Genomic DNA, 27,434 nt, shown 5'->3' with positions numbered 1-27,434 from the left:
AGAAATTTCTAAATAACTTTAGAAACTCTGCCTGTATAATCTAAAGATTAAATAACAGACAGCAGTAGAAATGAACATGAATGTTGTGCTTTTTGCATCAAATCTTGATTGATGCTTCAGAAAGTTCCTTTGAGTTAAATTATCATTTTGACAATACAGCTATCAGGTAAGACACCCTTCTTGATCTCCATGCAGCAGCTACAGAGGGAAAAAAGCCAGAAACCCCATACTTCCTCAAAACTCACAACCAAGGATTAAGTATCTCCAATACAGCAGTGAGTTGCATTTACAATTTAAGGCTGGGACAAACTGATTTTGAACCAAAACTTCAAAATAAGTGGTCATTAATTAGTAATCTCTAAAGAATGGCCTCCATCCTTGGTGCCTCTCAGTATTTCCTCATCTCATCAGGTAGCAGCAAAAACATCCAAGACTGCATCAGCTTTGAAAGTGATTCCCCTTTGGCTAGCTAGGATTACACTTTATGTGGTCACTAGGACTTTGTCTAGTGACTTCTTGTTAAGAAAGATAAATAACCCTATAAGACTTAAATGCTACATGAAAGATTAAGGCCAAGGAGGGCTGTGTCAGGCTGAAGAATGATTCTTAAACATTAAGTTCTTCCTCCCTTCTTTGTTCTAGGCCTTTCATCCATTATAAATTAACATTAACCCTCCTGTAGAGACAGTCTCTTCTTAACTCTCATCTTAAATTATACCTGGCTACACCAGGATTTAAGAGGAAAGAATGACAAAACAAATAAACAACAGCAAAAGATCCTTTTGGAAGTAAAGAGGAAGCCTAACAGGCACTATAACAGAGTGTGATTTATTGGAACTCGCCATTCCTGCATGATGGATGTGACAGCAGTTATCCCACAGGTAGCCCAATCAAGCTTCTTCAATTGTCAGTTCATGTTTAGTTGCCTCCTCAATGTTTTTAAGTTGACGAAGCAGCCATTCTCTTTCTTTCTTTCTCTGTTACAGAAGAAAAAATATTGTTTAATCAAGCTAATCTATTCAGATACCACCTACTTTCAAAAACAAACAACCTACACAAAGGACTTATGACCCAACTCAATTTTGGCTGGAGTTTTCCATTTGTTTTAAGCAAAGAAGCTTTTACTCTCAAAGCTGGCAAGTTTTCTTGACACACTCAAGAACAATATGATACAGAGAAAAAAACCAAAGCAAAACAGAATTTGACAGCTTCACACTGACATGACAACCTTCAGAGTCTAACTCTACTGCCTTCCTATCCTTTCTATGGGCTTTCCACAAACCCTCAGCAAATAATTAGAGTTTCAGAAAATGGAGTTTTCTGAAACAGACAACCAACACCTGCAGAACATCTATTAATCTAAGCTTTTCCCAGAAAACCCTACATTAGTTAAAAGGACTGCTCACAAGATCCCATTTGCAATGACTGTTCTTTTTATATAGCACTACAATTTGGATTTAACAGAAAAAGGGGTAGATTAGTTCCTTAAGTTTGATCTGACTTGCTAACATTAAGAAACTTTAGAATTTCACTTACTGATTTCTTCCTATTCTTAAATATCCTCTAAAGAAAGATATATTAAAAAATATACTTTCCCACTTGGGTACACAATGAGTCATACGAGCTCACAAGCTGAAGCAAAAAATGCTGGTTTGGAAGTTTGCATGGCATCCTGTCTGTGATTAGGAATGGTATCACAGAGTTTAACAGGTTATGATGCAATTCATAAACAGATGTCCTCACTGCTAAAGTTATGGAAATGTTCCATTAGTAAACTATTCTCACTTTACTTGAGATAGCTGTATGTATTCAGTGTTGGCAGAAGTTTGTGTAACTTAGCTATTGAATAACTAAATGAAAGTCTTTACCTGAAGAGTTTTATTAATTTTCTTCTTTCTGGATTTTGCTACCGGGGAGTCTTTTATCCCTGGTATTCCGGAAACAAGCCATAAGGGTTCGCTCTTGGGAGTTACTGCAGCATCCACAAATGCTCTGGTGGTAGCTTGAGTTTCTATGTTTGGGACAATCTTGTGAGCTGGCTCTTGATTTGATTCATCAGAGGCCAACACAGTGGAAAGCCTCCTTCTAGAAAACACAAGCCGAGAGCTTTGGCTTTTCTCTTTATTTAGTTCTTGCAAATCAAATGCTGTTGAAAGTGGTTTTGGGGACATAGGAGGGATGTATACATCAGCACGTACTAATGATACTTGAGATAATGATCTACTTAGGTTTGATTTTGGCATTGGAGAGCCATAAACTCTTTTTGTGGCATCTTGGTCCTTGATTGACTGATTTGTCAGATCTACAGAAGATGGAATTGTTCTTGAGAGCACTGAGTCCACTGGGGTGCTGTGTTTCACCGCTCTCTTTTTCAGAGATCTTTTAACATTCAGAAAAGAATCATCTTCCTCTGACATCTTGAAGTCAGGTTTGTTGCCTTGAGAAAATAAAAAGATTGTGTCATTGTTCACGCTGTAAAAGATGTAATGTAAGCTGTTTTTTAGCAGCAAGCTGTTAAATCAAATCCGAAGTGTTTCTACTCTCATGCCTATATTCTGTCTTTACATGGAATTTATCCTTTATATAGATCAGTGTTTAGGCATTTAGAAGAGCCATATTGAAAACAGAACATGAGAACACATCTGGTCACACATCCAACACTTACTACTCTTCTCTCAGCCTTCTGCCTGAGGAGCTCCAAGTGTGCTAGAATTTTTAAAGATCTTTCATTAACTGCAACATCATTAAGATGGTGTTTCCTCCTTCCAGGTGTGTAAATAATACACTTTTGGGGTTTCAGCTGCTAACACTCTATGCAGATGGTGGAAGGACTACTGTTTTGTAGCAAGAAATCAAGTGCTCTAAAGAGATGGGCAGAGAATTTCTGGATTCACCAATTATCTCCTAATCAAATTGCTATTTTGTTTTCCTTAATTCCTTGAAAAGGGGCTCACAAACTTCTAATTCCCTTCTGTTACTTGACATTTATCTTACTTCAGCTGACCTTAAGTTTGATTCTAAAAAATATATGTTCTGTGGAAGTCTATTTTCAACTGAATTTACAATGGCAAGCTTGCTTTTGCTACTAGCATTATCCCTATCCATTTGCAAACGCCCAATAAAAAGAAACTCTGCTTCTTACACTTGCTGCTTCTTGGGCAGAAAAGCCCAAGATAAAGATATCTGATTTGAGATATAGTTAAGATAAGTATCTAAATCTGGTGAGCAGTTAAGTACTCCTAGTAATTGTTGTAATCTTTGCTTTCATTAGGTTGTTCAGATATTTCATGCAGGTTGATTGCCCTATATTCTAAGCTGTATATAGATTGCGGCCTTGTAAGGGCAAAACAGGACTACCATGAAGCAGGGCACAAGAAGACAGGGAAGTATATTTGCTGAAGCAAAAGGTATTAGTTCTCCATTCTTTGTCAATGTTTTGCACTTAGTGTCTAAGTTTTCTAGTGGAGTTTCCCATCCACTTTGTGTTTCTAAACACAGAGGCAGCAAGAGATAGGGCATTGATTCTTCAATACAGCAGAAGTTGGGTGTTTTTTTGTTTTTGTTTTTTTTTTTTTTCCCCTCACAAGGAGGGAGGTGTACTCCATAATAATTTTTATTTGGATACTCATTTCTTCTCTCACTTCTTAGCAGTGCTAGCTTGTGTGATATAGGCAGCACTCAGCCTACAGAGACTGCCTTTTTCCTTTTCTGTTTAGACAGATTGACTTCCTTTAGTCTTTATCATAGAAGTGTACATGATGAAGCTTAGAAAGGGAATAAGGAGGATTTTGCAGTCCAGCACTCCTCCCCCAAACCTGTCCTCAGCTATGTATTTTAACACTTTCCCCTTCATCATTAAATGGCCAATTAAAAGCTATTTCTTTCTTAAAGTAGTTTTTAACAATTTTTTTCAACCAAAGCTTTTGTAGAAAACAACAATGATTTTTTTTATTTCACATTTCTCTATGTTTTAGAAAGATAAATATGTATAAGCAACAGGTTTTTCTGCTCCAACACCACTATAGATAAAAGAGAGAAGTCTGTTATCAACAGAGAAATAAAAACTATTTGAGAATATCAAAGTGTATCACAGAGAATGCATTTCACAAGAAATTTGACAAAATATAGCAGGCTTACCAGACCTACCAGGTTCTAGCTGATATCTTCCTTCCTTCCTTTTTTAAGTAATCTAGCTTCAGCTGCTACTTCCCTGCTTATAAACCTGTTCATCCTGGCCATCCTTTGCTACAAACACTCCCTAATTAACATGTTTAGTGTTTTTTGGGAGCATCAACATTGCTTCTAAATGAATAAATAACTAAATAGAAATCTAGGATTATTTAATCATAGGAAAATGGGCTAGCCAACTTATCTATATGCTATATTTATTGGTATTTAATCTCTGCTGTATGCTGCCTATTTCAATCACAAAAATACTCTAGTGGTTAATTGGCTTCACATGGCTGTATAAGGCACATTGAGGATCTGCTGCAAGATGGATGTATGTTGATGGAGTATATTGCTATCTTGATGTTATTTTCTCACTGCTTTTCTTGTTCAAAAAATAAATGGGAAATTAATGTTAAAGCTGCCATGAAAAAGCTCTTATTTTAGGAAAATAGGAAGTGAGAATAAGCCGAAAAACTGTAAATTTCAGTGTGAATGTCATGGTGTTTGCAGCTAACAGCTAATGACAGCATTTTATCTTGAAGCATATGCTTTCAAAGGATCAGCTCTTAGATTAGAATTCCATTGGTTTGGAATGGTATGGTTTAGGTGGAGGACTGTAATTTTTATCAACTGAAAAGCAGCTGGACTACACCAGTCCTGAATTGCAAGTCAGCTCTGTGGTAGCTGACAGTAAACAGCTGTTATCACAATGATGTAGAGCAAGAACAGGTGTGAGGGAGCATGTGCACAAATTGTGGGGTGGCCCCTTTTGACAAAGCATGACCTGTGGACCTTGAAGCTGATGAGACAGACCTAATTTCACGGTTTTATGTGGATGACCTGGGGTTGTAGAGTGCATCTAGCACAGAGAGAGGGGCAAAAGCACTGATCTCACAGGAATTTGAACTTTTGGTTCCAGGGAGTCTGGGTATTTCAAACCTAATCATAAACCACTCTCTCTTGCCACATTAATAGTTTTACTATGAATAGAGAATTGGAGCTACCAGTTCAAAATTTAGAGGTAACAGTCTATCAGTATATGGATAAAGTTGCTAGGCTTAAGTTATGCGCCCCTCAGGAGCTGAAAGAGAGCTTGAGAAATGGAGGCACGCTACAATCACATGGATTGCATGAGTAAATATCTTGGAAATAAATAGTCTGTCCAGGATAAGCTATTTATTTCCTAAACTCCCAGGGGAAGTTCCTACAGTAACATTTTGAGAATTAAACAAAAACTATTTTGAGATACTTGTGGCTGGGAAAAAAAAAGTCTCAGCCCTTTATAAACACAGACTAATCTTTACCTCATTTTGAATATTTGTAGTTAGTTTTCATACCTTGTGGCTTGGTGAACAAACCCACCAGGCCAGTCATTCTGTGCCTTGCAGGTCCAGCAAGCCAGTTCCTTATATAGTACAGAGCACAGTGATGTCTTGACATGGTGTCACAATGTTTGTGCTGTCCTGCTGTACTGTGGCACATAACATAACCTCTCCTAGCAGGGCAATGATGCAAACAACACTGAGCAGCATGAACCTGCATGAGAAGCTTTTTGGGGTGCTGAGAAAACTGACATAATTTCGCTGGACTCCTTCAAAACCACATGGCCTTGCCTCCCAGCTCGTGCTTGGCACTCCATGCTGTGCTTGTCCTCACTTTTTGTATCCGTTTCCATGTAATCTCACAGTCTGCAAGGGCTGTCTGTAGCTGCATCATCTTTATGTCTACCTTCCATGGCCGTTTCTGCAAAACTCTTTAAAAAAACTTCCCCCTTTTCTAAAAAGCCTTTTCTTTCTCTTTTTTTCTAGAACCTTGCTAAATACTCTGAAGAGACAAGTTAAGAGATTTGTAAATTGTTCTTTCTGCTAATAATGGTTTATCTTATGTCCTACAGATACATCTCTTTATCAAGTGGTGGCAGGATGTTACAAAGAATAGAAAGGACATAACTGTACAGAGATAAGACAGAAAAGAGTCCAGTATTAATTTAAGAATCAGAGCTCAGTAGAACATCTGCAGTGGTGATATTACCTTGGTCTCAGTGTATCTGTAGCCGTATTCTATATCTGAACAGGAAACATGAAAACTGTGGCTTGAGTGACACCTTGAAAGCTTCTTGCATCTTTCAAAGAATGACGCATACTGTGTCCTGCACTCAGAATTATTCATTATAAATAATTCCTTCACTAAATTTACATTCCTTGGAATGATCGTCTTTATCCTCAGCATTGTCTACTCGATATTTTGAACAATAACTTCAAAGGTTTGGATACAGCCTTTTGGCCTATATTTACACACAATTTCTCTAATTTTTTGCATGAAGCAAGATAGCACTCAATTCTAGCAATGTTAATATATATCTTCATATATTTATATCAAACTCCCACTGCTTTAGGTTTATGTCTTGAAAGATCCTTTTGTTGATCTCATTTTAGGACATAATTTAATCTTCTTTCTAAATTTATTTTAAAAATGCAAAACATACTTATGTTATTGCATTCCCTTAAATTAAACATTTTCTTAAATTTTTTACTTCCAAAACCAGCAAAAGCAGGGAATATAATAACAGGATAGTGTTTGTTCAAATTTCAGCCCCTTCATTCCAGTGTAAATACTTCAATTCACTTCCAAGAGATGGAATTTTGGGGAGGCTTTATCTGGAAAAGGGAGATAATATAATTATTTTTCAGTTTACCAAGGAATAATATACACAGAGGGACAGAAATTGACACCTTTCTTCCTTTGTCTTCTGGTTTGTTTTGAGAGACTGCAATTCCTCAATTGCTGCTCTTTTAATTTCTTCATTTTCTAGTCTGAGGATGTTGCCAAACAGTTCTCCTGAAGGGAACTTGTATTCTGAACCAATCCTTAACTCATATGCTTCCCTAACATATTTTCTTGAATTGGATGTGAAATCTAGTTTGTAAAGTCACAAATCTTGCATAAGTCTCCAAGCTAGGTGCTCTCCAAGGGCTAGGTGCAGTCTTTCCTGGGCAGAACACTAAAAGGCTCTCTCCCTGGTCTTGCAACTAGTCTGATGTTTTTAGGCACAGAGGGTGATTCCAAGTTCATAAAAAGAAATAGGAGCTGGTAAGTAGAACTCAGCATTCTACTCTGTCCTATGGTGGAATGATGCTCAAAGCATTATAAGGTAGAAGGAAGAGCCAGAGGAAGCATGGAAATGGTGGCGAGGAGCAAAAGGAGAAGGAAAGGAAGAAATTAAGAGAGGGACACAAATGTGAAAATGTTTTCCTAACTTTAGACTCATGTAGAAAGAATAAATTAGAAGAAAGATAAAAGGAGTGCACAAAACAAAAAAAACCCCAACCAACCAACCAAAAAAAAAACCCCAAAACAACAATAAAAGCAAAACAAAAAAGCCCAAAGAAAGGGAAATGATATAAAATTGTTTCCTAAGTGATTTTGAAGACTTGGGCCCAAATTACAAGCTATTTAAGGATGAAACTCCATAAAAATACAAATCTGATTCAAATCCACATAAACTATTCTTCCTGTGTCTGAGTTTTGTATATAGGCACGTCAATCAGGAGTCTTCTAAGAGTTGCTGATCAGACCAAGCTCCTTCATTTTCACTCAAAGGAAAATAGGAGTGAAACATTTTAATTGCTAATGCGAAGTCTAAAATGAGCAGGGAGCCTCATCATGAACTAACCTCTGCAGAATAGTGCCTCCTTTGGGACTGGAAAGCATTATGGTACAGTGGGCAAATGGAGAAGTGATTCTGTCCCAGTAAGCTCCTTGGGCAGCCACAGATGTTGAAATGGAAACACTGCAACACATTCTGTGGACTTTATCTCTTCAAGTATATAAAGCTGCACAGAGGGAACCAGTGAAACTGCACTAACTTTACAAAAGTGCCTCAGTGCTATTTCTACTTATTTCAGTAGGAATTACATGTCTGCACACCACTGAGAATCCTGAGTTTTGTGATAGGGTAAATAGGGGGGATTGGCATTTTATCTGTCTATCTACTCTACATTTTAGAATAGAATAGAAAATAACAGATTAGAATAAAAAGGAATAGAATATTTCAGTTGGAAGGGATCTTTAATGTTCATCCAGTCCAACTGCTGACACTTTAGACTGACCAAAAGCTAAAGGATGTAATTAAGGGTGAATGACTCTGAATGACTCTTAAACACTGACAGGCAAAGAGAATCAACCACCTCTCCTGGAAGTCTTTTCCAGTGTGTGACCACCCTCTTGGTAAATAAATGCTTCCTAATGTCCAGTCTAAACCTCCCCCAATGAACGTGGCTTTGAGCCATTCCCCCATGCCCTGGCATTGGATACTAAGGAAAAGAGATTAGGACCTCTGTCTCCCCTTCCCCTCCTCAGGAATCTGTCAGGAGCAGGGAGATCACCCCTCAACCTCCTTCTCTCCAACCTAGACAAAACCAGTGTCCTCAGTGTAGCATGTCTGTCAGCCCCTTCACCAGCAAAACCTTTGCTGAAACATTCAGAAGCCAAGGGCAATATGAATCCTTTGTAGTCTGTTAAACAAACTTTTCAGTGCCTGAAAAGCTTTATGTACAATCTTGTTCTTCAGCAATTTTAAGGTTTTTGCCTTTTGGAACACTTTCTTCACATGTTATTTATATTATGGTGGTAATGTGAAAGTGGTACCTTTGCAAGTGTTGGAGGTTTCCATTTTTCAGTGTGGCAATGACTTTTCCTGGACAGAGGCAAGATCAATGTCTGTCTACAGTGTTCAGGAACAGACTTATGTACAGCATAATTGTCATTCAATCTGATCATAGGAGCACCTCATAAGGAGCTGAGAGGAAAGCTTTAGGGAATCCTGGATAAACAGGTGTAGCGATTTAACAACCTCTCAGTAAAAAAATGCCTTTGAACTAGCAATACACTGAGTCATGATGTGTGCTTCAGGTTATATAATTCTACAGGTTTTGGTTATGACTGTTATGACTGGACAACAAATCCAATTTTGTGCATTCAAAACCATGATCTTGAACTACTTACTGGGTTTCATGGCTGCTCATGAAGTCAAAACCTTATTTAAATGTCTAAATTATCTTCCATATGATTCATTTCAATAGGAGTTTAAGGAACAAGGAGACTTGGCACTTTGTCTCTGAACCATTTCAAATAGTCTTGAAAGCTTTTTATATGGGTGTCGATATAAATTTTTCACTGAGGTCCACCAGTTGCCGGGAATTGGAAGTGGTATTCTAACAGTCAATTTTTTTTTCTGCTTTAATGTAATAGTAGGACTGAAGAAGGAAGTTCATTAGGGAACATACCTTTACATCTCAGAGAAAAGTTCAGTGCCACGTCCTCCCTCAGTTTAGACCAGCTCTGCCCTCAGATAAAGTCCCTTCCTTTCTATGTGAAAGGAAGATTAGTTTGTACACATAAAAAGATGCTACAATATGAAGATCAATTATGAAAGCTTAAAGCATTAAAAATTGTTGCCTCTCTTTGTTAAATAAGGTTATAATACACAAGTAGCCAGTCTAAAACCATTGTGGGGGATGTAAAATTGAAAAAAATTAACTTTTTTATATAGAAGTCTAAGGATCAATGTTTAACTTCAAAAAATCTAATTACCTCTGTAGTAAGAAGTCAGGTGTACTTTAATAGACGTAGAGATCATTGACCTTGATAAAATCAATATGTTACCACTGCCTTTGTAATTGCGTCAATGATTCCTCTTCATTACACTCTTGTCTTACCAGAATGCCACTATGTGTTCTGTCTGCATGTTGTTTATTCACTAGTCAGTGTCCTATACACTTTCTACGTGTTTCTACATCCCACAAGTCAATCTAAGTTAATATTCAACTGAGACCTTTCCTCAGTAACTTGCTGTGTCTTTTCTGATACAACTGCTCCTTTTTAATTATGGTGACAGAGCTGCTGAGGAGCACATAACAGTATTGCCAAAGTTCAATAAACATACAGAGTAACTATAGAGTTTGGGGGAAAACAGTCCGTGCTGCTTTCCTGACCTTTGGCAATAGTATGAGCCCAGTTTGGCCAAACAAACATCTAGCTTCAAATCTCTCAGCAACCAGAAAATGATGGATTTGTTTTACTTTATTACATCCAATAATAAACTAAAAGTGCCATGTTTGTGCAGTGCAGTAACATGGCCAGACTGAGTATAGTCCTGTGCAGGAAGTAAGGCCAGGTGAATATAAATGGCTCTTTCTTGCGGCCTTAGAATTGTGCAGATGAATCTCCAGGTGGTCTAAGCTGGGGGTAAGCTAATTAATCAGTCAGAGTCCCTCTGACATAGTGAAGGAGAGCACTTCTGATAGGGAAGCTCATCTGCTTGGTCTGTGATGGTGTAGTAATTTATGTTACACCATCTCTATGAAAGACATCATTGGCATCTTCAGAGTGTGCATTGTAAATGAAAAGGTTCTTGATAATAATGATTACTTCATCACTAGCTTCTTCCTTTCTAACTCTTTATGGCTAAATCTAATAACAGTTAACAAATGCCTGGTTATAAATAAAGGAACAGTGTAAGCCTGGGAGACTTATATTAATGTAATATTAAAAACTAATTTCTATTCTGAGCTTTGAGCCTGGAAACCTATGCAAACTACTGCTGAAGTTGACAGCAGAAATAATCTACACAAGACTGAATATTAGGATCAGACCAGGATTCCTAAGCAACCCGACTATGCCTCAAGATCCTCATTCTTAAATGCTCTCTTGATAGTTCAGAGGGTTTCATAAGAGCCAAAAATGTCACAGACAATCTCTAATACATGGCTGACTTTACAGCTATGACTCTTTTTTTCCACCATAATGGCCCAAAGAAGAATCTGGTCCATGATTTGACAACTGTATAATTGTTTCCTTCCATTGAACATCATCTTCTGCCAGCAGAAATGGCATTAGGTGACCCACTGCTCTAGGGAATGGCTGCAAAATTGGAAGACTTTGACATAGACACAATGACAATGCACCAAGGTACACAATGGACAATGTACACAATGTTCTCATTTTCTATTCTCCCCTTCTGCCTGTTTGAAATCAACAATGTCCTCTGATAATATTTTTGGACAAGAACCTCAGTTTCAGTCCTGGGTGGTTTATGCTATGGAAATGCTGTCTGGAATTCCTCATGTCCAAAAGTGTTACCAGAGGGGTAACACTCTAATACTCATCCTGCCTCATTCTTTAAGCAAAATGAATTCTCATACTGTCTCTGAAGTGATTTGGTTGTGTAATGAGACATGGCAGAAAAAAGTCTCCAAGTAATGACCTGAGTCATTAACATATGTGTCTGTGAGTGTACATATTTCATACATGGGGTATAAATAGCTCTGTGTGTATTGATGTACATAGAATTCCACAAAACAACACTCAGAGGGTTACACATTTATTATTAAGAGAAAACCTTAAAATACCAATGTGGCAGAATAGGTACAGTGAAGGTGAAGGACAGATTTTCAGTTTATTTATGTCCTTTTGACTTTAGTGAAGTAATTCCGATTTACACTTAGGAAGGTCTGGCATGTCTTTCAGAAGGGAAGGACGAGGCAAAAAATGGCTACATAAGGCCTCAAACACTTCTCACTAATGTAAGGGCAAACCAAGAACAGTTCCATCACACTCCCTCACAGTGCTATAATTCTGTACAACTCACACTGTGCTCTCTAACCTGCAAGAAAAACAGCAGGGGAGACTGCCTAGCATTTGGATTAAAACTCCTTGCATCTGAGCCCAGGCTGTTATACATCACAGGGGACCTTGCATTTCCAAGGTATCTCAGGGGATATCTTCATGGACAGGAATGAAGCACCTGAGCACCTCTGCTTCTGCTCTGAGCTGGCCAGATGGGAGTCTGCTGTCATTTGGAAGTGGTACAGCAAATTACTTTGAACTACCCAAATTTAGCAACTCTGTTGTGAGGCATATTCCCTGACAAAACTTTATCAGTTGTAAAATCAATTTTAAGTTAACCTATGCAATTTTGCTCTCAGGTTGGCTCTGTATTTTGCATAACATAAAATGCCTACAAAATCTACACTTGTCCTAAATTAACCAATAATTTCTGCCTTGTGAAAAGGGAGAGATACACTTCCCCTCACTGTCTTCTGGTCTGTGTGGCTGGTATTTTGCTGGTCATTGCATATTTACTTTCCTCTGCTTGCACAGTGAATGGTACTCGGCGCAAGCTGGTTTACACTGTGGTCAATGCAGAAAATCAACGAAACTCATAAGGGAGCTGAATTGTTCTCAAGAGATTCTTTAGTTCAAAGAAATTCTAAAAGCAGATTTGCAGCATTTCTAGAGGCATGTTCATAGCCTGACTGAGAAGCTGTAGCTGGACCATCTGACAGGCAGCTTGTTATATAATAATGAATACAACTTGATTTAAAAAACAAACAGAAAAAATCCCAAACAATCTCCTGCCCCAAAGCCAAACTGAAACCAAAACAACAATCTCATACAGCTGTTTATTCAAGCACTTTTTCCTTTATTTTTAATTTGATTCCAGAAATTATAATAGTGCAAACACTCAGTATAAAAGTTGCAATAAGAAATTTACATTCACATTTAACGTTTCAGTCCATTCACTTTTTAACATAAAAATAGGACAAATATTCAATTGCTCTTCTCAATTTAACAATCCTGAAAAAGACTGGAAGATACTCTACAATAATAGATTTACATAAAAATAGACCCGTATTATTAATGAAAATTTATCATTAGAAGTTACCCAGTGTTAAGTTATTGTATTGTAGTATGTATATACATATACATATATATATAGTGTATACCTTTAAAGATCAAAAGATTATTTATAGGTTCAGTGGGCTATAGAAGTTGGAATAATGACATCTTGAGTTACTTGTTCACTCCTTAAAGTTAGGACTACCCATTTTACCCATTTTACATAAACATCATTTATGTAGATGTTTCTTTTGTGATAAAGTAGGCTTCCTCCTGGTCAATTTGAAGTCACTGGTCACACCCCATCTGACATGGCAGAGGAATAGACAGTAGAATAAGGCTTAATCGAAAAATTCAATAATTATTGAAGTTCATATTTTCATTAATTTTACTGGGCTGTAAACAAGACTAAAAATTCCACTGAAAACTTTTATAACAATAAATACAGAGAAGAATACCTTGGTTTTCCCATATGTCTACCTGTGGCAAATAATGCTTTTTTTCCACAAAGTCTAAGCAAATATTCAAGCTAGTCCAGAAGCAGGGCAGAATTTGCTGCAAACATCTGCAGATTAAGTAGATTAAGATTCCTCTTTCACAGTCTTCTTACTGAATGTTCCAATTCAACCAACCTTATAGTACTCCAAGCCTGTATCTTTCCTCTGATATTTTGGTAAAGACTGGTTTCCAGACACAGACAACATGACTGCTCTTGAAATGGGTTAGCATGTTCTTGGTAAACTACTAGGGAACATGAATTCTACACCACTCTTTCTTCTCTGCGTCTCTTCTTCAGGCCCTTGAGCAGAGATGCTGCCCTGTTTGCCAATGGCAGATTGAAGACTTATTGCCCAGCTTACTTCCAGCTGCTGGTGCCTGCATTCCCACCACAGAGCATGTTTATATGCCCTTTCAGGTTTGTTGTCACATGTACTGCTTCCTAACGAGATTATGTGTTATGTATTTTTTTCCCCTAAACATCTATTATATATTAAAAAAATCAACTTTCTGAAAATGTATTTTCTTTTTGAAAAAGAAGTTTGACAACTATGTGACAGAATACCTGCAGAGGGAGATAGTAAGGCTGGCCTGAGTGTACAGTAAACACCTCAACAAAAATATAATGCCATTGAACAACTGAGGGTGAGTTAAGGGTAGAATGGGTACCAGTTTCTGAAGAAGAACTATTTTATGAGCAGTAGGTCATATTTTACATGCAAAGAAGACTTATGTGGTGTTAAGAGGCAGGCAGGTATGTCTAGCTTCATCTCCTCTTATTGCTATGATATTTATTATATTTAAATATTTCTAGGATGCTTAAAATTATGAATAAGCCTATAATGGACTCGGTCATTATGTGTAGGCAGACTAATTTTGTTCATAGAATGCAAGCTCTGTGTAGTCTTTTGCTTCCTACCTTAGGCTGCTGAACATTAATTATAAAACACTTCTAGATCTTTTCAGTTAACAGATTGGAGAAATGCTGAGCATCTTATTTCCAAGCAGAGCCTATGTACATATGCCAGCAGGGCAGAAGTTAACCTCCAGACAGCAGAGAGTACAAGAACGTACCAGCAGGATACAATTCAGACAGATGTTACTTGTCACACAAGTTTTAAAGACAAGCATTTTAAGAGATGGGTCAAATTTGACTGAATCTGCTTGAAACTGTGAAATGTGTGTCATAATTTGACCTCTGTCGGAATTTCAAAGAAAATAATTTCACTGTTTAAGATTCTCTGTATTGAGTTAAATGTACTAGAAAAGGTAGCTGTTCTTGGATTCTAGTTTTTAGACAAGTAAGCAATGCTTTCATTCTTACTGTATTCTCAAGTATTTTTCAAAGCTACTTCTCTGTAACAACCAGGAGTTTGAATGCAGAAAAAAACCTCTCTGTTTGCTTTGTGAAAGTTCAGTTTTGTACAGATAATTATACTTTAAATGGGAGCAAGTTATGCAATCTCTTTTCTTCTTTGTTTTTCCTTATAGAGCCTTAGTAATGTTACTGTAAAGAAAGTAGAAATTCTAAGTGAAGAAGAATCTCTACTGTAGCAATTAAAAATACAATTATCATGAAGCAATTTTGATAGCACAGATTTTTCATTTACATTTCACTGAAAATTCTTGATATATTGCTTGAATGGCATGTGAAATCTGTCTGAAACAGACAACCTTTGCACCATGTGCACTAAGGAGCAAAAGACGTGAGAAATCACCTAAGTAACTTCAATGTGCCAGATGAAGGTTTTCATAACTGATACCACTACAGACAGGTCTTGGATTAAAGCAGAAGGTCAGGCACTTGAAAGTAAGACATGATAGTGTGCATAACCACAGTAATTAAAGCCTACTTTAGCCCACAGCAAGAACTTTTTGTCAGCTGTTTTACCACCAGCAGGCTAGCCTACATCTAGCAAACCTGACAGTGCAGTTACAAGGTGTTTTGTAGAGGAGAGCAGCCAGCTTTGATACGAGTCCCAAAATATCTGAAAATATTTTCTGCAGAATTCAGCTCGCTGTATGTGCTGAGCTTTCTAGGAAACCTATTATTCTTCAGCTTGGGCCTGCATATACCTCCACAAACAAATGGAGCACTCCTTGCATTTACATGGCTGTACTGGTAGTAAACCCAAGTAGGAAAGGAATTAATAAAAAATCTTCACAGTGATGCAGCACTTTTTCTTTCCTTCAGTTTTATGCAGGTGTGTCATGTCAGATGCCACAGAAGGCATACAATGGGGATCCTAATATAAAAAAGTAGATCCTCCAGCATGCAGTAAGGCACAAGCTAAACACTATGTATGTTAACCAATGCTAATTCGAATTCTAAGGTGCTTCCTAATGATCAAAAAATAGATATTAAAGGTGACAACCCCCAACTACTTCTAATAATTCCTTTTGAAATTCTAGAAGTGGTTCACCAGGACATCTTGAATATTTTTGTAAATGTGACACAAAACCTCAGAAACTGATTTGACCATACAATTAAACACAAGCCTTATTTTTGTTGCACTATGAATCTGGTTAAGTACTTCCAGGTCAGATACTTCAGACTTGTCCCATGTCACTGAGTTTTACCGCTGACTTCAGAAGAGTATTGGCTTTTCACCCTTTTCTTTCAGCAATTGCTATCTCACAGGCTACATTTTTTTGTTTTTTGTACTCTTGCTAACTTTGCCCATTTTTTTTCCTTCTTTCCTTCTTTTTATCCTTGCACCAATCAGATTGTAAATCACATCAGGCCACCCAAGCAGTGTGATATTTTGAAGAGGAATTAAAGAGCAACAGGCAGCCACTCCCTTATATGTAATTTTCCCATTATTTACCTTAATATATTTATTAATGATTTAGATTTGGCCTGAGAACTCAGTGACAGATGGGATTAAAATGAACAATAATCTAAAAATTGCCTATACAGAGTTCTGGAAAGCGGCAATCATAAACAGAGTGGGGTACAGGAGAAGTGTCCAGATTGTCATTATTCACAACAATTACACCACACTGAGATGAAAAACCCACTGAATTTGAGATGAGTTAGTTTACGACTATTAGAAACCCTCAACTACTATAATGAAGACAATCGTCAGTACAAGGTAGTGGTTTTTCTATGCAGGCAACAAGGATATATTATATGAACCTGCCTCTTAACTTTGGATTACCAAAGTACTTGTAGAAGCTGTACTGCTTAGTTAACCCTACAGTCACCTGATTAAACAAAAAAATTAAAAGATTTCTGAGTTCTATTATAACACTACCTCAAATTGTAAAATGCAAATCCTTATCCAAAGCAGAAAGTATTCACAGTCTACGCCCTTTTCCCTTTGCCACAAGACTCAGTGTTATGCTCCTCAAATACTCCTTACTTGTCATACAGCAATTATATAAGTAATTTGAGAAGTAATCCTGAGTTTTAGTGACATGGATATGACAACTTTAAAAATGAGGTGTGCAAAATACCTTCAGAATTTTAAGTTTTCCTTCAGAATTTTAAGTTTGTTCATCAGCTTTATGGGAAAAAATCAGACAGAAGATTGGAAATTGATTTCTTATTTCCATGTCACTAGCTGACATCAGCATCAAGGTGTGGGTTAGGCTGTGATGCCTAAAGGAGGCATCTCTGGAAGCATGGAATCAGCAGAGAACCCAGATGGCTCAAAAACAGATAAATGCTATGAACTTTCTCTGGATAGTTTTGTTAAATACTTTCTGCTTAGCAATATAAACTATTTGGAAAATAAGTAAAAAAATCTGACAGAAATAAGGCAACAAAATTAATTTATATATATGTATATATTTATATTTATATATGCACACACACATACATATATATATATATCTATATGTATGTATGAATCCAGGAAAACCACCTATTCGAATGATGTACTTTTCATATACAATAACTTACTATCCATTTAGAAATACACTCTGGGTAACATGAATGGGCCAAATTCACCTTCTTTGCCTTCCATAGTGTTGCACCTGCACACAGCAGAGATAGATTTGACACCTAGTCCTTCTTGATACATCAATTGCAGTATCAGAGAATAACCACTGAATGTCAGATACTACACCATTTTGAACTAGAGTATTGGTTTGCTTTTTATATTACAGAAAGTAGTTTATTGCTTCTAATAACCAGAAGGTACCTTATGAAGACAGCTTAGAGATAACACTTTTCATATGCTGTGTTATGGACCTTGAAACACTGAGGTTGGCAGATCACAATCATGAAGTGATTTTTCTTCTTTATTTGCTGTTTGTATTTTGGTTTGCTGAATGCACATGCAACTAGTGATTTAACTGTGCCAGGAGTGATATGTCGAAAACATTTAGGAAAACATACTGTTTTGTTTTACTGAAGTCAGGCATGAATGGCATGCAGTAGATTTCAAGGAAAACCAAAAAATACATCAATTTAAAAAGGATATATAATCTCCATGCATATGTAAAATGCCTCTTACAAAAATCATTCATTTTTGTTAAAAGTGTGCCTTTTTGCTTCTTTTTTTACAAGTGTACATGCAACTACCTGTCCCAGCTAAAACTATTTACAAAATTTCATCGTACAATACATCTTTTAAAGTGAATAGTACATGAAAGGCCAATGTTTTCTGTTGTTTTTTAACACTGTACAAGATTAAAAATAAGGCATTATAATACAGGTTTATCACAAATTAAAAAAATGTTGATTTTCACTGTAATACAAAACTCTAACTTGAAAGAATATTATGGCTAAATAGTCCTCCTGCCTGGGCAGAACACATACAGAATCTGGACTTGCTGATGTAAAGAAAATGCATTCTTTCTGCTACAAGCAGGAATCCAACACAGGAAAATGATTCACGCTACTTATTAATGTGTTCAGACTCTTCAAAGCACTGAAATGGCACAGGTCATATACTGTTTCCATTCAAATAGTGACACCCAACTACTTTATTTTTCCTGATAGATAAATTACAGGCGAAAGTGTGAAAGAGATTTCGGTGCATGACCTACTCTTGTTTACAGTGCTGTAAAATATTCAGTTCAGTATTGACATGAGACATTGCTATAACCCAAGGCAGAACTTGGCCTACAGAAGCTCAACTTCTGACCTTTACAAGCAAACTAAACTGGTGATTGCTGCAGGCCTTGTGGATACATAAGGGGATGCAGATTAAGCTCTAAAAACCTGAAGTTTTTGGCTCTCAGTCTCACTGAGGGAAAGCAAGGGAAAATTTGTGTTTGTTTGGTGAAGATAATGGAGTGTCACTAGCCACAGGGCAAAGCAGCTACAAAAAACTATGCATTTCACAGGCTGGGTAAAGCAGATTTCTAGTCAATGTAAATGGAATATGTTTGGAAATATCTAGCCAGTAATCCAATGGAATGCCAGTTTGCAATCTCAGCAGAGAATATGAATTAAAAAATCACTTGAAGATAAAGGTAGTAGAGGAATACTTAGAAATTATCTCTCAAGACTAAAGATCTCTGACACTTATATGTTTATATAGAGAATGAAAGACTTCTATTATTACTATTATCTGAAAGAGAAAGCATGCAAACTGACATGAAATATTGTGCTTGCTATTGACAGACATCAACATGCCAAAATGGCATTACTGTTTTTTAGTGCTTCTATCTGTTAATTGTTTCAAGCTAACAGCTGCACAAAACAGTGAACAGAAGTACAGGAGGCCATTCTGCCCACAAATCAACAAGTTACTATCCTCAGCTGAACACTTGGGACTTTTGGTTGCTGTGGGGCTACAGCAAGGTTACCTAGGCAAAAGGTAGAGTGCTTGACCAGAAAATTAATATATGCAAGACAGGAAATATAACTGCATGCAGTAAGATGGACACAACACAAATCCCATAGAAATCCAGGGAAATCCTTCTGATGATTTTCAGGGATATTGGAGTGGGCCACATACTATCTTAGGACAACTGCCAATAAAAATTTTGCTTACAATCTTCTCTAATTTGGCAGAAAATGTGCATTTATGAGGTTTTCAGAAGTATTACTTCCATGTATATTTTCCTTCTTTCCATGTATAAAACTTATTAAACATGTCAAAGAATACAGAAGAGCTGAGAGATTAAATATGTCATTTAAAACTGTCACACAAGAGCTGAAATTAAACAAATGTAGACAGAACAGGAAAGTGGGGAAAAACTATATAAATAGGGAGGGAAAGCATAAAGATAACAGCACAGCTTCGTTATATCATGGGCACTTAGCTTTCATTGTTGAAATGGCTGCTGAACCCTGCCTATCATTTTTACATTGTATTTGACTAATTTGTGCCTTAGATGAACTTTCTTCATAAATTTATATTGTTCAGTCCAGGACTACAAAGTATATGTCGTTTTCCCCATGGTAAAACCAGCAACAACATAGTACAAATTCAAAAACATTAATGATAGGATAATGATGTTAATGATAATGAACTTAATGAGTGATGTTAACATGGTCTATTGGAAGGCTCATGGTCCCTGCCTATGGCAACAGGGTTGGAACTAGATGATCTTTAAGGTCCATTCCAATCCGAAGCATTCTATAAATTCTATATGACTTAAAGTCTGGAAACCAGCTCCAAATATACCATTATTGATTCTGTAAGCTAGGACATACACACTAGCTTGCCTGCAGTACCAAGAAGCCATCCTGATCCACTCAACTGCTCTAGGAGGCAAAGACCTCCTCCAAAAGTGCAGAATGAGAAACTGATGATGGATTGTGCCTGTCTGGTCCTTTCCATTCAACATGGAAAAGATTCTTACAAAAGTAACATGCCTTATTTGGAAAAGAGGATCAGGCTTTAAAAATCTTTGGGCCTATTCTAATTAATTATTACCTGCTAATAATTTAAAATGAATAATCTAAATTTACCTTGCTACATGATCTTCCACTGATATTACCAGACTGGGAATGGTCTGGGAAGGAGAACAGTCACAAAAATATCCGCAGAAGGGACAATTCATTTGTGCTCACTGTCCACTCAGTAAAAGATCAAAGGAATAATGGCACGATGCCTATATCTTGAGCCTAATAAAAAGAATAACAATTAAGTAATTTCACTGAAAGCTCTTGGGTGGGCCAATGGGTCTGTTTGGTCGATGTTTTCACATAACTACCAGATCTACTTCTAGGATCATCTAGAAGATGCTTTTATTTCATTATTATCAGTGAAATTATACCAAATTCATTGAATTAAAAAATTGTGTAGAATGGGCTCTGTGAGAGAGGAACTGAGTGATTAATGCTATTGCATATAGTGCTTTCTAACTTGATTAAATGTTTGACTTACCCATGTGATTATTTAGTTCTTACAAACCTGTTAGAGAAAATAACTGTGCAGTGTGCTTTACATGAATACTACTTACTCAGTTTATTTGTAAATATTTCTTCTTTTAAGTATGTGTTCTCTACATGTATATTTTTTAAATTATTTGAAAGTCTCAAAACCAGAAATAAATTGTTCTGGAAGAATATCTGTGAACTGGGTAGCTCCTAGAGAGATAAAGAAATGCAGTGACTTTCTTCAGCTCAGTCAGGGAGCATATTACCTGTACAGTACAATTAAGAAGCAGTTCTCAGGTTTTTATAGTCACTGGAATCATAAGACTAACTTTGCCAGCTTTGTAATGAAGCACCCAGCAGACAGGGTACATAAAAATTAATTTAAAACTCTGCTGAAAAACACTGGAGCCCCACAGTATCCTGAGTGAAGAACAGAAATTCCTGCAACATTTCTTTAACCATTTTCATCTATTGACAACATAGATTGTTTGGCTTTAGCTGTTGTTGGTTTTTGATCTTGTTTTTTTTTGGGGGGGGTGGATTGTTTTGCTTGTTAAGAGGAAGTTTTGCATGTTTTTAGGCAACGTAAAGTTTTACTTCTCTTTCCGGAAGCAGAGGTGGTTAGTTAGCCTGTGAATCCCCATCAGGACAAAATGGCACATGTCCATGGAGTACATGTCCCTCAGCAGAATGACCTTCAACTGCTCCCACCTTGACTATGGAGTTGCACTCTACATTTCACATCCGGATCATCACTTCAGTATGAAACCGTAAGCCATATGATTTGGGCAGCAATAGAGAAGAAAGCAGCCACAATATTTTCCTTTTTATGCAAATTAAGAGCAGGCCTAGCTCTCCTGGCACATTTACCAGTGCTCCTCATTTGGCAAATTTTGACTGTGCTTGTTTCTCAGAATTATAGCTTTCTATAATTGTACAGCTTTGAAGAATGCGTCTGGATAGAATCAAGGTAATAAAACTGTGGCATAAATTTAAAAATCAATTAATATATAAAACTATGTCGCCAAACATACAAATGTCACAAAACTAGCCAGCAGCATGTTTGCCGCCAGTACACGACTGTTCCTTGAGCTGTTTAGAATGGTAAATCCTGGACTTGAGCCGCAGGACTTGTGCTATTTCTAAAAGTCTGAAATAATACCATCCTTCTGCTCCTCAGTAAAATCAGCACTGTACATACAGGAATGTTTCTATATTGCAGAAGCATATTGCTGTGCTTGCAGGGTGGCTCCTCTGTCTTGCACAAAGTCAAATGACCTACAAAGAGGCAGCAAATTCTATGCTCTACCACGCTTGTATTTTTTTTTAATGGAAAGAATATATATTGTTCTTTTGCCTAAACTTTAAGCTCTGTGATTTATCTACTTTATATCCTAGTGTAATGGTCTGATTGAAAGTTTTTGTAAGTTTTTGTAAGTTTTTAGAGCATGCAAGGAGAACTAAAAAAAAATATGTAGGGTTCTGTAATTAGCTGAATCCAGTTTTCATTAATCCTCCATTGACAGCTCAATAAACACTGTTCTCATTGTATTAATTCATACACTGGGAACACAGTTTCTCAAAGTCTTACTGTAGCCCTGGAGAGTCTTCAGATGTTCCATATTCCATGGTTAAATGCAGCTTTGCTAATCCCAGGCCCAACAATTCTGGCTATGACAGAAAGAGAAATCTCTTTGCTATGTCTCTGCAGGTGGATGTGTAAATAAATACACATTTTTATGTTCATTTCTATAAATCTCTATTAAGTCTACATATAACTGTTTGTATGTGTGTATATATGGATTAAAACATGTATATACACACACACATAAATAATTGCTTGCACATTTATCTATTTTTTTTCACTTACTGTTTAAAAATGCCAGAAAATATGCCTCATTTCCAGAAAATCCCATTTTGACTTTTCATAACAGAATTGCTAGCCCTTATATGTTCCATCCCAAGAGTTCATTACACAGTCCCCAAGTTCTCTTTGGTTGGGTTGTAGTGGTCCTTGGTTAATGACATGGCCTATGACCTCTGACTTCTTATTAAAAATTCAGGCAACCATTGCTCTCCAAGTTCACTGCAAGTGACACAACCAAATCTCCTTTGTTCTATGCCTCCTTCACAGCTGGCACAGAAGGAAGATAATGCAGTGTTTGGTTTGTGTGAGTGGCAGATGCTTGACCTGCTCCAAGACCAGGTTTTACAGTAAAGCTAGCAACTGAGGACACCGATGGACAGCTGGTGCCTAGTTTTGTCTGAATGTTTGCTCTCCCATAAGGGTACATTTTCCGCTCTAAGTTTAATGACCGTGTTTGGGAATTATTTCCATCAGCCTTTCCTTCCAGGAAATAGGTCAACATTTCACCTTTTCCCTTTACACTAACTTTACCCCTGCACACGAATTCATAACTGCATCTTTTTAATATCCGCTGAACTTCTTCTGTCACCTGAAGACAGAAAAAAAAAAACAAACCCGTTACTTTTTTCTGTCCATGTTGTTACCCATCCCTCTCCCTTTTACTTCTTAGTCATGAAATATGAATAAACAGAATGGATTATCACCTACAGCTGCTCTCAAGCTCACTTAGAATTTTCTTTAAGAAGTAAAGATCACTGATAAAACTGGAATCTGAGAAGCAGAATTTCTGGTCTTGAGTTAAATAAATACACAGACAGATTAAGCTCCATCCAAAAGAAATATGTAGCCAAATTGTAAGCTGTATCAGTTTTAGTGATGTTAATTTATTGCACAAGACCTTTTGGTCCCTGAAGATTAGACAGATATTTTGGATAAGTTACTGAAGGTGTTCACTGAGCTTTTGAGTGGAACACCATAGGTTCTAGTAGTAGAGCAACAATGTTCTCTGTCTGCATCACCTCTCCAATCCAAAGTATCCAAGCAATTTTTAGAGCTGCATAAAATGTGGTAAGATGCAAATGAGCATAGATCCTTTCCTTGTAGGTCTTATTTAGGCAAAAGTTCTACAGCACAAAGACCAGCAGTGTTAACATTCCCAGGCTTACCTTCAACTGTGTGCAATGAAGCAGAGAACTCTTGTTTCTTTTGATGGGAAATTATTTATTTGAGGATTTCATTGTCTCTAAGGAGTGAAGTGTATAAGACAGAAAACAACTATACTTCTGATGGTGAGTCGTCTGGAGAGTGTTGCCCTCTCCATAAGAACAAAGAGAGGTTGCGTTTTCTTAGTGTTCTTGAAAATGTAACCACATATAAACCAGGAAGTATGTAAAGTTTGCAAAATTCTCTTAGAAAGCACTCACCTGAATCTTTCCCTGCACTCCAGTACTATCCATCCGGCTGGCAACATTCACAGTGTTCCCCCAAATATCATACTGTGGTCTTCTGGCTCCAATGACTCCTGCCACTACCGGCCCAACATTAATACCTAAAATTAAACAATGAGTTTGGTTTTCACTACAGCATATTATCCAAAGAAACATGAATCCTGCAAAACAGATTTGACTTACGTGTCTTAGCACTTTTTTTTGTAATACAGTAATATATGTTAACATCATAAAGATGAGTAAAGGGAAGTTTAGGTTAGGTGGTAGGAAAAGGTTTTTCACCCAAAAGGGGACTGAGCGCTGGAACAAGCTCTCCAGGGAAATGATAACAGCAACAAGCTTGACAGAATTCAAGAAGCATTTGGACAATGCTCTTGGGCACATGGTGTGACTTTTGGGCTGCCCTGTGCAGGGCCAGGAGTTGGGCTTGATGATCCTGATAGCTCCCTTACATACTCAATGATGTCTTAGCATATTCATGATTCTATGACTAAATTAATGCAAGTGGACTTCTGCATTTGTAAAAGTCTTAGAAACACAACAAAGACATTCCTTCGGATATCTTATTGGAAATGTAATTTGTGATTACAAATGTGATTGACAACATAAAAATTTGATTCTTCTGTGGATTTTAAAAAAATACAATATTTGTTTAAAGAAAAGAAGTAAAGCAGTAGTAGCGCAGAGTTTAGCTGAAAATGGGACAAACTGTTAAAGATCTTTAATTGTTTCCTATAACTTCCACTGCAGTTGCATATATAAAGCCTTTTAATGGAGGTTTTAATGGAGATTCTCCAAGTGGAACAGAAATAATGGTCTGGAATACACAAACATTGGGGTAAGGGAAGTGTGTCAGGTTGGTTGTTAGTACTAGACAACTCAGATCCCAGAGACAGTAGAAGAGGACAAAAGTATGTGAAAATGGCTCAAGCATATTTTTTTTGGAAACTGCAGAGCACAGTTCTACATTTCTGACTGATTTCAACATCTGGTTTGGAATATAAAAGAGGATGTTTCTTCTGAGTGCTCTGAAGAGTTGCAGATACTAAACCCTGCATGAGATTCTGCGCAAGGGCTTTTCTAGACAATTTATGCAGAAGAATGAGGGTTAGATATTTGATCCTTTGTGAACCTGGAAAGACAAGTTATAACAGAGTTCAAAGAGATTTTGGGGTTTTTAATTATTAGGATGTACAGGAGGTCAAAGATGTATAACTCTTCTGTTGCTGCCTTTGATTTCTTTGGTCTTTTTCAATCTTCTGCTGCTAGCAACCTCAGTTTTCCTGTAGCCCAGCTCATTCTCACAAGTCAGCCATGAAAATATATAGAGAAAGAAGCTGGAGAAAACTATTAGTGTTAGAATATGCAATAAAATAAGAACAGCAGTAGAAGTACTGCTGGAGAGGAGCAGGATACATGAAGAAAGGGAAGCAGGGAACTTGATGTCTAAGAAGGCTGAGAGGAATGAGTGGTAAGACATAACATGTAAAGGATTGCATGGGAAGGGTTGTGTTGTGCAGACCAGAGGATTTGATTCGTTGGAGCAAACAGGACTGGTTAAGGTGATTTTTTGTTTGAGGAGAAAAAGCTCCCTTTGCACTTTTAATGCCAACAAAGATTTTGCAGATGCAACTTAACGTAATACAGTAAGACTCAATTTTCAGCAGCTTAGCAATGTTCCCTCAGCAGTGTTAATTTGCAACTCTAAAGCCCTTTGGCTCTGGACAAGCTTGTTTAAGTATTTTTTCAGTGCTTGGGGTAGATTCTTCTGTGAATTCAATTGTCACTCTGCCCAGAGGCAAGCTATTGTTCCAGCCTCCAAGTGTAATCCACAAGATTGGGTACACTCATAATATTGTATAAAATTAATGGTGCACTTTCCTTTTAGGGGCGCATAGATTAAGTAAGCACACTGGAATTGGAGGGAATTACAATTCTTAATACTAATGCACACCATCCAGACTGCTGACCTTTTACATGGATGTGACTCTCTCAGTAATGGAGAATTCTCAGTTTTAATCATAAGTGCAGGACAGGTAATCCTTTGTTGACAGCACAGGAAAAGCCAACAAAAACTGATCTTCTGCTTGTGTGATAATTGTAGAAGCACGACTTACCAACTCGTAGGACAAAGTCATTGTAAGACTGATAGTTGATTTCATCAAGAACGTCAAACATCTCAATTGCAAAATCTGCCAATGTACTCAGATGGGAATAAATTGATTTTTTAGCCTAGAAACAAAATAGTGTTGCACATTAGATTTGTACGGTACTGAGATGCAGGTTAAATACTAAAGTGAAAAATAATGAGAAGCTCAAACAGATGTCTTAGGAAAAGAATCTAACCAATTTTTTTGTTTGTGAAGGGAAACTTTAGATGGTAGCTGCAGCACATGCATTCTTTTCTTCTGCTATTTTTTTGTTCTTCTCTCTCTCCTTTTGATTTCTGGGAAGAATGGAAAACAAAGTTCCCATGGTAAAGTGGTTCTGTTGCTAGAGAGCTGCAGATGTTTGTTTTGAGTGTGGCAGGGAATATAACCTGCTTTCTTACAAAACTACTTTGCCTGATGATTATTAATAACTACAGTTTCTGCCCTCTTCTTCCTTTGGGGATTTTGCTAGCTCTCAGCTTCCATGGGGTGTATGCTGTTCCCATTGACAAAATTCCTTTTAGGTTTAATCCTGTGAGGTGAAGAACAACCCTGTGTTTTTTCTTTCCAGGCAAGTTGAAGGGAGATGTTATCAAATGCATCTAAATGAACTAATGTTTTTTCTCCAAATGGATCAAATGAAATGGTGAAGTATTAACTTGTAAATAAAATGCCAAACATAAGAAAATAATTTTTACAAATTCAGTCTTATTAAACTGTGCAACTAATTTCAGAGGATATTGTAGATTCCAAAACTTAGCAAGCTTCTAACATAATTCTAAAGATCATGAAAGAAATATTTGTTACAAAGTAGTAAAAATCTAAGCAGCATATTATTAGAAAGTGGGAAAGAAAGGTTTGCATATTTGTTTTGTATGCTCTTCCCCCAGGATCTAACCTTGGTTAAAGACAGATTACCAGAATAAATCTTTGGCTCAAGTCAGTATGTTCTCTTATGTTCTGCTCTTATTTGAATAAGAAATATAAATTTTTAAACAAATTTGATAAGTCAAAGTGGGCTAAAGGTAGGATATGGTGAAAGAAATGCAGGGTCAGTGGCAGCTTCAGTAGGGTGTTACACAACAGGACTGTGCAAGCTGGCATGAGATGAAAGCTTGCTGAGTTTTTGCCATGATAGTGAGAGTTTATAAATGCAGTGCTAAACAATGGCTGAGAAAACTGAGAAACAGGTTGCTATTTCCTTCATTCATCTCAGTTTGAAAGGGCTGCTTTATGTGGCTAGGAAATTTACAAAAAATTGTAAAAGTCATACTTGTGGCAGTCCCAACTTTTGGGAAGGATATTTTTATTTACCTGCCTGAATGTCTGGCATTCTG

At 37.0% G+C, this 27,434-nt stretch overlaps 2 protein-coding genes across 3 annotated transcripts in view; both read right to left on the bottom strand.

Moving 5' to 3' along the window:
* Positions 1 to 890: 890 nt before the first annotated feature.
* On the bottom strand, positions 891 to 5,905 carry CCDC201 (coiled-coil domain containing 201). The gene is made up of 3 exons (XM_071429921.1): positions 5,899 to 5,905; positions 1,869 to 2,437; positions 891 to 977 (listed from the first exon to the last, which is right to left on the bottom strand). Exons 1-3 carry the CDS (start codon positions 5,903 to 5,905, stop codon positions 891 to 893), a joined length of 663 nt encoding a protein of 220 aa, XP_071286022.1.
* Positions 5,906 to 12,629: 6,724 nt separating this feature from the next.
* ADCY1 (adenylate cyclase 1) overlaps positions 12,630 to 27,434 on the bottom strand; it is a 161,640-nt gene continuing 146,835 nt past the window's right edge. For both annotated transcript variants that reach the window (XM_071429866.1, XM_071429867.1), the window contains 3 exons: positions 26,065 to 26,179; positions 23,924 to 24,048; positions 12,630 to 23,088 (listed from right to left, as the gene is read on the bottom strand). In XM_071429866.1, coding sequence (XP_071285967.1) covers positions 22,750 to 23,088; positions 23,924 to 24,048; positions 26,065 to 26,179 — 579 coding nt within the window. In that variant the 3' untranslated portion in view covers positions 12,630 to 22,749. The remainder of the gene's footprint in view (positions 23,089 to 23,923; positions 24,049 to 26,064; positions 26,180 to 27,434) is intronic.

Source organism: Agelaius tricolor, unplaced genomic scaffold (assembly GCF_023055355.1).
Source record: "Agelaius tricolor isolate 1412-34295 unplaced genomic scaffold, bAgeTri1.0.p SCAF_6, whole genome shotgun sequence".
NCBI classification, from domain to species: domain Eukaryota; kingdom Metazoa; phylum Chordata; class Aves; order Passeriformes; family Icteridae; genus Agelaius; species Agelaius tricolor.
The sequence above is the reverse complement of the archived record's forward strand: the minus strand, read 5'-3'. Positions and strand labels throughout refer to the sequence as shown.

Excerpts from the sequence above, each read along its gene's own strand:
- CCDC201 (XM_071429921.1), bottom strand. Across the intron at positions 978-1,868 it reads AAATTAATAAAACTCTTCAG|AGAAAGAAAGAAAGAGAATG; the intron begins GTAAAGACTTTC and ends CTTCTGTAACAG.